Source organism: Herpailurus yagouaroundi, unplaced genomic scaffold, assembly GCF_014898765.1.
Source record: "Herpailurus yagouaroundi ecotype Mexico unplaced genomic scaffold, PumYag 67641, whole genome shotgun sequence".
In the NCBI taxonomy this organism is placed as follows: Eukaryota; Metazoa; Chordata; class Mammalia; order Carnivora; family Felidae; genus Herpailurus; species Herpailurus yagouaroundi.
The window spans coordinates 395,256-403,351 of NW_024420442.1; the positions used below are offsets into that span (position 1 = coordinate 395,256).

The 8,096-nt window shown below is 40.9% G+C and overlaps 1 protein-coding gene across 1 annotated transcript in view; it reads left to right on the forward strand.

Annotated features, from left to right (window-relative positions):
- The window catches only part of SLC6A14 (solute carrier family 6 member 14), a 25,931-nt gene that overhangs the window by 5,008 nt on the left and 12,827 nt on the right, over positions 1-8,096 (forward strand). The window contains exons 4-7 of the mRNA XM_040467973.1: positions 1,330-1,491; positions 2,516-2,654; positions 4,338-4,470; positions 6,589-6,729. Of these exons, the coding sequence (XP_040323907.1) occupies positions 1,330-1,491; positions 2,516-2,654; positions 4,338-4,470; positions 6,589-6,729 (575 nt within the window). The remainder of the gene's footprint in view (positions 1-1,329; positions 1,492-2,515; positions 2,655-4,337; positions 4,471-6,588; positions 6,730-8,096) is intronic.

An 8,096-nucleotide genomic window follows, 5' to 3' on the forward strand; every position in this document is an offset into this window, starting at 1 on the left:
GCTAGAGGGTGTTTAAGGGTGTCATTATTCTCCTATTTTCACCTTTTAAATTCCTCTGGCACACAATTGTAGTCGTGTTGCGCATTAACTTCCCGGGAAGTTTTTCAAAGTGTCTTGATTGTCATTAAACATCAAACAGCCCTCCTGCCTGAAGATTAGTTTCAACGGCTGCAACCTATTTGCAAAAGCCTCAATGCAGCGTCAAAAATAAATTGATAGTGAGGTGCGTAGAACAGTTGTGCTGGAATATTGAGGAAGCCACCGCACAAGCTAGCCTTGAGCGTTCGAGTTCTATTCAATGTTACACTGCAGTTTGACACCGGAGAGTTCAAGAAACTTCGGAAGTTTAAATTCAGATGGGTACGGAGTTGTTGGATGTTCTTTACATGTACTTGGAGAAATCCTGTGCACTCGTTTGGAGGCTTTGTCTTCCACTTATTAAAATACTGGTTTATAGATGAAGTAAGTAGAGCCATAACTAGTGTTTGTTGGTTGGTTTTGAATGTTTACTTATTTATTTATTTTTGAGAGAAAGAGAATGAGCAGGGGAGGGGTGGAGAGACAGGGAGACAGAATCCCAAGCAGGCTCCGTGCTGTCAGCCCAGAGCCCGATGTGGGGCTTGAACCCACGAACCGTAAGATCATGACCTGAGCTGAAATCAACAGTCAGACGCTTAACCCAGCCACCCAGGCGCCTCTGTTTGTTTTTAGGAATAGGACCCACGGTGACAAGAATTTTCTGACTGAGTAAGAGAGTAATGGCCATGGGTGATTGCTCATGTGAACTTGATGGATGAATAGAGGTTTTCTGCCCTTGATCTTAGTACCATTTTCTAATTAACTGAAAAACCGGTCTGAGAAAGCCAATCACCAACATAATTTTAAATTTGAGAAGAAAGCTATTTAGACAGTAGTTAGACTGCCTCCCCCCTCCTGCTCAAAACAAGGAAAGGCAAAGAAAATGTCTGAACCAGACTTCTCATTTTAAAATAGATTTGGGGAGGGGCGCCTGGGTGGCTCAGTTGGTTGACTGTCTGACTTCAGCTCAGGTCATGATCTCACGGTCTGTGAGTTTGAGTCCCGCACCGGGCTCTGGGCTGACAGCTCAGAGGCTGGAGCCTGTTTCAGATTCTGTGTCTCCCCCTCTCTGCCCCGTCCACACCATGCTCTGTCTCTCTCTGTCTCTCAAAAATGAATAAACGTTAAAAAAAATATAAAATAAAATAAACTAAATAAAATTGATTTGGGGAAATTGAGATGCAGTTTTCTTAATGAATTAGCAAAAGAAATTTCACTTTTTAAAAGAATTTTAATTGTTCTCTTTTCCAGGTGTGGGAATTACGATGGTCCTGATATCCATTTTTGTGACAATCTATTACAATGTCATAATTGCCTATAGTCTTTTCTACATGTTTGCTTCTTTTCAAAGTGAGTTACCATGGAAAAATTGTTCGGTTTGGGCAGATGATAACTGTAGCAGGTCGCCTATAGGTAAGCTACATGTATTTTTTAAAAAATTTGTGAACTGAGCGTTGTTCTTCTATATTTTCTAATAAGCTTAAAGGGTTACATTATTTTCTAACCAATTTAGGTGCAATTAAAAGTGAGCCATGGGTTATTGATGGAAGCAGAATAAAGCCTGGATAACTTGAAAATTGATTAGTGCAATCCGTTCATTTCTGAGGGCAGCCAGTAAAAACTAAGCCATCATTTGGAGTAGGCAAGAGAGAAGGAAGATAATGGGAAAGTGGTAGAGAAAAGCTCTATCCATGATAGTACTATAGTGAAGCCTTGGATTGCGAGTAACTTGTCCTGCGGGCGTTCCACAAGACGAGCAAACATTTCCCATAAGTTTTAACTTGATAAACGAGCGACGTCTTGCCATATGAGTTGTACGTGCCACCGAGTGTCACGTGATCACAACTGAGCCAACGGTTCTCGAAACTCGCTTTGATATACGAGTGCTTGGGATTACAAGCATGTTTCCGGAACGAGTGCTGCTGGCAAACCAAGATTTGTATTGTGTTTCAGCAGCTGGAGAATGTCCGTTGTCTCCATCATACGTTGCTGGTCTTTGGGATCACGTGATATTGAGACTGTAGGCTATTACTACTGGGATTGCCTATGTCTATCAAAGAATAAAGTGATAAAGCTTTCATGCTTCTTAGCCATTTAAAGGTATCACTTATCTATATAGGTTCAATAAGTCCACATCCTAAAAATTCCTTAGAGCACTAAATCCCATCTGAAATGATTGTTACTTTATTGCGGTTATTACTATAAACACAATCCTAGTAAAGGGGCAGACATTTTCATACTCACCCCAAGCTCAGTATTAGAGAAGACTTAAGATGCTGAGCACTCAGGGTTTATTCCATTTGTAAGATTTCTCCTCTGCCCTCACCAAGTAACAATCTCAACAGTTTATTTTACCATTCATACTTTTTTCTCCAGGAAAATACTTTTCTAAAACTAAGTACGTGTCTCTGTGTGTGCTCTTCTTTATAATTTTTAGTTACTCATTGTAATGTGAGTACAATGATGGGGGACATCATCCGAGTAAATAAAAGCTGGTTAAGCACCCACAATTTGACCTGCATCAATGGAAGTGAGGCTTATCAGCCAGGACAGCTTCCCAGTGAACAATATTGGAAGTAAGTATGTTAGACGATCTACTTTTTTTTTTTTTCAGTGTTGATTTATTTTTTTATTTTTTATTTTTTAAATTTTTATCTATCTTTGGGACAGAGAGAGACAGAGCATGAACGGGGGAGGAGCAGAGAGAGAGGGAGACACAGAATCGGAAACAGGCTCCAGGCTCCGAGCCATCAGCCCAGAGCCTGACGCGGGGCTCGAACTCACGGACCGCGAGATCGTGACCTGGCTGAAGTCGGACGCTTAACCGACTGCGCCACCCAGGCACCCCCAGTGTTGATTTATTTTGAGAGAGAGAGAGAGTGAGCATGAGCAGGGGAGGGGCGGAGAGAGAGGGAGAGAGAATCCCAAGCAGGCTCTGTGCTGCCAGCTCAGAGCCCGACGTGGGGCTTGAACTTGCAAACCGTGAGACGGTGACCTGAGCCAAAACCAAGGGCCAGACGCTTAACCGACGGGGTCACCCAGGTGCCCCAGAGGATCTGCTTCTTAAACAGAGGTGACGTAAAATTTTTCAGCTCTTTCCTTACCTCATGTTAGTAGGACAAAAAGGGGAATTGGAACAAATTATGCTGCATTTGACTCAAATGCTTACCCAGCCTGTGTGAGTAGCAGTAACCTGCAAAATCAGCTCATAGTCAATAAATGGTCATTTAAAAATTCCTTATTAAATGAGCAGAATACTGTCAGCAGTGGTTTATTCATTGCTTTTTAGGCCTAAGTTAGGGCATTGCTTTGAAGAAAAAAAATACTCACATTTTGGACTACAGTGAGCAAATTCTAATAATAAACAGCTGGGTGATGAGTAATATTTGGAGTAAAATTGCTATTTATTTAAGGCTGAAATTCTTCATCGCCTAATTTACTTATAATTGTCATTACATGGTAAAAATAGATATGTGAGATTATATATATTATTATATATATGTTATGTATATATTATAGAGGTGTGTGTATATATATATATATATATATGTATTTACTTGTATTAATTTTAAATGATCTCTTCTTACTCTCCTTACTTGTACCTACCTTTGACCCTTACCAGATTTCCTTGAATAACGCTGTAATGAGTTCTTCCTCACCGATGTGCTAATGCTCTGTGGCCCTTTTAAAATTTGGATCTTAAAGTGTTCCCAAACATAAAGCGAAGAATTAAAATCCCAGATCCACGCACGTCTCTAACAGAAATCATTGAATGTTACGGAAAGCCTTTGAAAAAGGCATGCCAGTGGGGACCAGTCTAGGTTTGATGCTAACTGAAAGCGTGATGAATAAGTGAATATAATTTTCGGGGTTTTCTTCATCATTTTACTTGGAGGAAAAAATACGGTGGCGAATGAAAGAAATAACCTGATGTAAGGTTATTATTTATTATTATTATTATTATTATTATTTTTACATAAAGGAGCTTTGAAATACGAGGGGGGAAACCGTAGCTACAGGAACTAGTAGATGTTTTATTCGAGGGTTTGGAACTCTGCACTGGCCACGGTTAACGCTCACATGCATAGCCTAGCTTTTCATTGAACGACCTTTGCCCCTCTTTACGATGGTATCAATAGAAACGTCCCAGGACGTTGATGTACTGAGATAGATGGAGCATCCTCCTGGATGACGGATGTTGCAGAATTCGATGTAGTAGGCCCGCGATTCTGTGTTCATAAGGACTTGTGTGCTTTCAGCAAAGTGGCGCTCCAGCGGTCAAGTGGAATGGATGAGACTGGGGTAATTGTGTGGTACTTAGCGCTTTGTCTTCTTCTGGCTTGGCTCATAGTCGGAGCAGCGCTATTTAAAGGAATCAAGTCTTCTGGCAAGGTAATTCGGAAAACACATTAGATAGCGATGTAGCTCTTTTCCAACTTCGTTGAAGTTCAGTGGCGAGCATAATCGAATGCATGGTTTTTTTCTATAACGGGAACAATTCAAATGCGTGAAAAGCTTTCTAAGGAGGCGGCCTGGCTGTAAGCAAATACATAAGATCCCCGCTATTGGTATAAATAAAACAAGCAAAAACTAGTACTAGAGTTTGACAAGGACAGCTGACCCTTGAACAAGTCTGGGCTGGGGGGCGCCAACACCCCCACCCCGTGCAGTTGAAAATCCTACTATTGTTGACCAGAAGCCTTACTGATAGCATAGTCAATTAACACCTATTTTTGTACGTTATGTGCATATTTTTAATGTTCATTTATTTTTGAGAGAGAGAGAGAGAGAGACAGAGCGTGAGCGGGGGAGGGGCAGAGAGAGGGAGACACAGAATCTGAAACAGGCTCCAGGCTCTGAGCTGTCAGCACAGAGCCCGACGCGGGGCTCGAACTCACCAACGGCAAGATCATGACCTGAGCTGAAGTGGGACACTTCACCGACTGAGCCACCGGGGCGCCCTGTTACATATACTATATGCTATATTCTTACAATAAAGTAAGCTAGAGAAAAGAAAATGTTATTAAGAAAATTGCAAGAGAAAATACATTCACGGTACTGGATTCATCGAAAACAATCCTCATATAAGTGGACCCGTGCAGTTCAAACCTGTGTTGTTCAAGGGTCAGCTGTACCCAGAAGTTGGACCCTGCTAGTCAAGACAGCATTCTGAGGCTTGGGCATATATTTTTAAATTGTCTGTCCCATTATATAAATAAGCATCTTGAATGGAATTATGTATTGCAGTGTTGGGTTTGGAAAAGTCTAGATCCTTGTTATATAGCATTAGCATCAGGAATCCTTCAGTTGGAGAGAGAGAAAAAAAAAAATCAAAGACGCAGTTGTTCTACAGCTTCCCCAGAATGACTCAGAACCCTCTTTTTGTCCTCTTCTGAAAAACCATTAGTATTGTCCCTCTGTATGGTTTTATGTTTTAAACTTTCAGAGAGCATCTTGGCAATTTCCGGGAACAACGTGAAATTTTCTCCATGAACAGTTGTGCAGCACCCAGAGAAGTGAATATTTATGTGTTTGTAACTGCTAGGCCGAAATCTCCTAAAGATGGAGGACAGGCATAACTGTGGACTCTCTCTATGAATTCCCGGTAGAATATCTAGCACATTCAGTTAACGTAAAATTATAATGAGATGCCACTAGATGACACAAGTACTGTGCCCCTCAGAAAGTCCGTGGAAACCTTCGAAAATAATGTTTCAGTTGCACATTTTTGAAACCTGTGGCTCCCTTTTGACGTTAATATTGAAATAATCCCTGAAAGGCCATTTGCCTAGGCAGTTAATTGTTATTGGTCTCTGGCTGGCTTTAAATCGTCTCCTTGGGCCTATTGTCAAACATAGGACATCTATGGATCAAAGAAATCATCCGCATTGATGAAAAGCCACCCTCAGAGGCAATCTGCTCATCTGGAACCATGTGTTATCTAGGCTACGAGCAGCGCACTTGTATCTGTGCTATCAAATCTCTTAATGGCAGCTTTAAGGATAATAATATCAAGGGCTCGGTATTCGCTCTAATCAGCCTTCATGAGATTTGGCCATCTCGTGGGAGATTATGTTCCTTCTCCTTGGAGAGTGAATATATACAAACCATCGCAGGGTTTAAGACCATTTCCCTTCCCATCTCAATGTAGCAATTTACCAAGAAGCAATACTCTGTCTCCTCAGACATTTAAAAAGACATATTTAGGAAAGCAGTCTACCTAGATTCCAAGTCGCTACTGCTGAGGTCTCGTGTATTCACAACGTGAACCCAGGAAATATTGCTTCATACATCGGAGTGTTTTGAAAATGGATCATTTGAGAGCGGGGAGAACAGAAAGACAAAACGATGGCAACTTTGGTAGGGGTGTCACCAGATTCATTAGTAACTTATGAAGTCTTTGATACTGTATTTTGCTGATCTCTACTGGCTAATAACTTTGTTTGCATACAATTCAATACCACGGCTCAAAAATCTAACTTCTTAACCTCTGGTTGTTTTTCTTGGTAGGTGGTATATTTTACAGCGATTTTCCCCTATGTCGTCCTACTCATCCTGTTAATCCGAGGTGCGACTCTGGAGGGTGCGTCGAAAGGCATTTCATACTATATTGGAGCACAGTCAAACTTTACCAAACTTCGGGAAGCTGAGGTAAGACTCCATTTGGATTTCAAATTATCCGAGGAGGTAAACCTTAAAAGCAAACACTGAGCAGGAGTGTCATAATGCCTACAAGTTGCCGAGTAGGACCGTGAGACCGTGAGACTTCTTGGATACACTAGATTTCAAGATTACAGCCGCGAGTTTAGTGGTCTAATGTGCATTTTAATTGTCTTCCAAGTGAATATCCCCAAATTAAAATCAAAGTGCACCTAATGGATTATGCTGTTACAACACAAGTTTGAAGTGAATGAAGCATTCCATAAACAAGACTGTTATAAACCTAACCATGTGCCATGAATGTGAATTGGGTAAACCCTCTTTTAGCTCTCGTCCATTGCCAGATAGCAGTTTGCTATTTTCTAAATACTTCCAATCTGGATATTTAATTATTTCTTGTAGAATCTTTCTGGTAACCCAGTCAAATTGATCAGTTTTTAGTCATGGAAATCTATGTATCCTTTGCCTTTTTCGAAAATTGAGATGTCAGTCTCTGGCCTTTGGTTTCCTGTGCCCAAATAATTTTCCCTCAATAATTAACCACAACGACCTTACGTTCTTTTAGAATTATGAACTTTTATTGTTTTAGTCTTGGAGATGTAGCTTGATGTGTCCGCAGGCCATTTGTTTATTTCTTCATTTATCTTGAGTCTCACGTCTTTTAACCTTGTTTGTTAATATCTTCCCAACTCAAGGGACATTTTTGATGACGAATAAGAAACAAATAAAATGGAAGTTGGTACTCATCATCTTCTCTCTGTTAGGTTGTTAGACAAGATAAAATATTAATTAATGAGCTTTCAAAATGGTAAACTGCTATCTAAATATCGGCAATGATTTTAATCACTGCTGTTAGGTTACATTGTACTATTATAGATGGCAACATTTTCCCTAAGAAGTGGACCCTCCATTTTCCTTAAACTTCATAACTTTGAGCACAGATGAAAAGCCCCTTTGATATTCTTTTTTTTTTTTTTTTAATTTTTTTTCAACGTTTATTTATTTTTGGGACAGAGAGAGACAGAGCATGAACGGGGGAGGGGCAGAGAGAGAGGGAGACACAGAATTGGAAACAGGCTCCAGGCTCTGAGCCATCAGCCCAGAGCCTGACGCGGGGCTCGAACTCACGGACCGCGAGATCGTGACCTGGCTGAAGTCGGACGCTCAACCGACTGCGCCACCCAGGCGCCCCAACCCCTTTGATATTCTTTAAGAGATGTTTACAAGCCTGAAAAATGTATGTGATTATTTCATATTGGTCTGTGTTTCATTGTCTCTATTACCTTTAAAATATCAGACCTAAACCTAAAGCTCCTTGTGAAACATACAATTGAACCCCCTTCTTCCCCCCCCCCCCC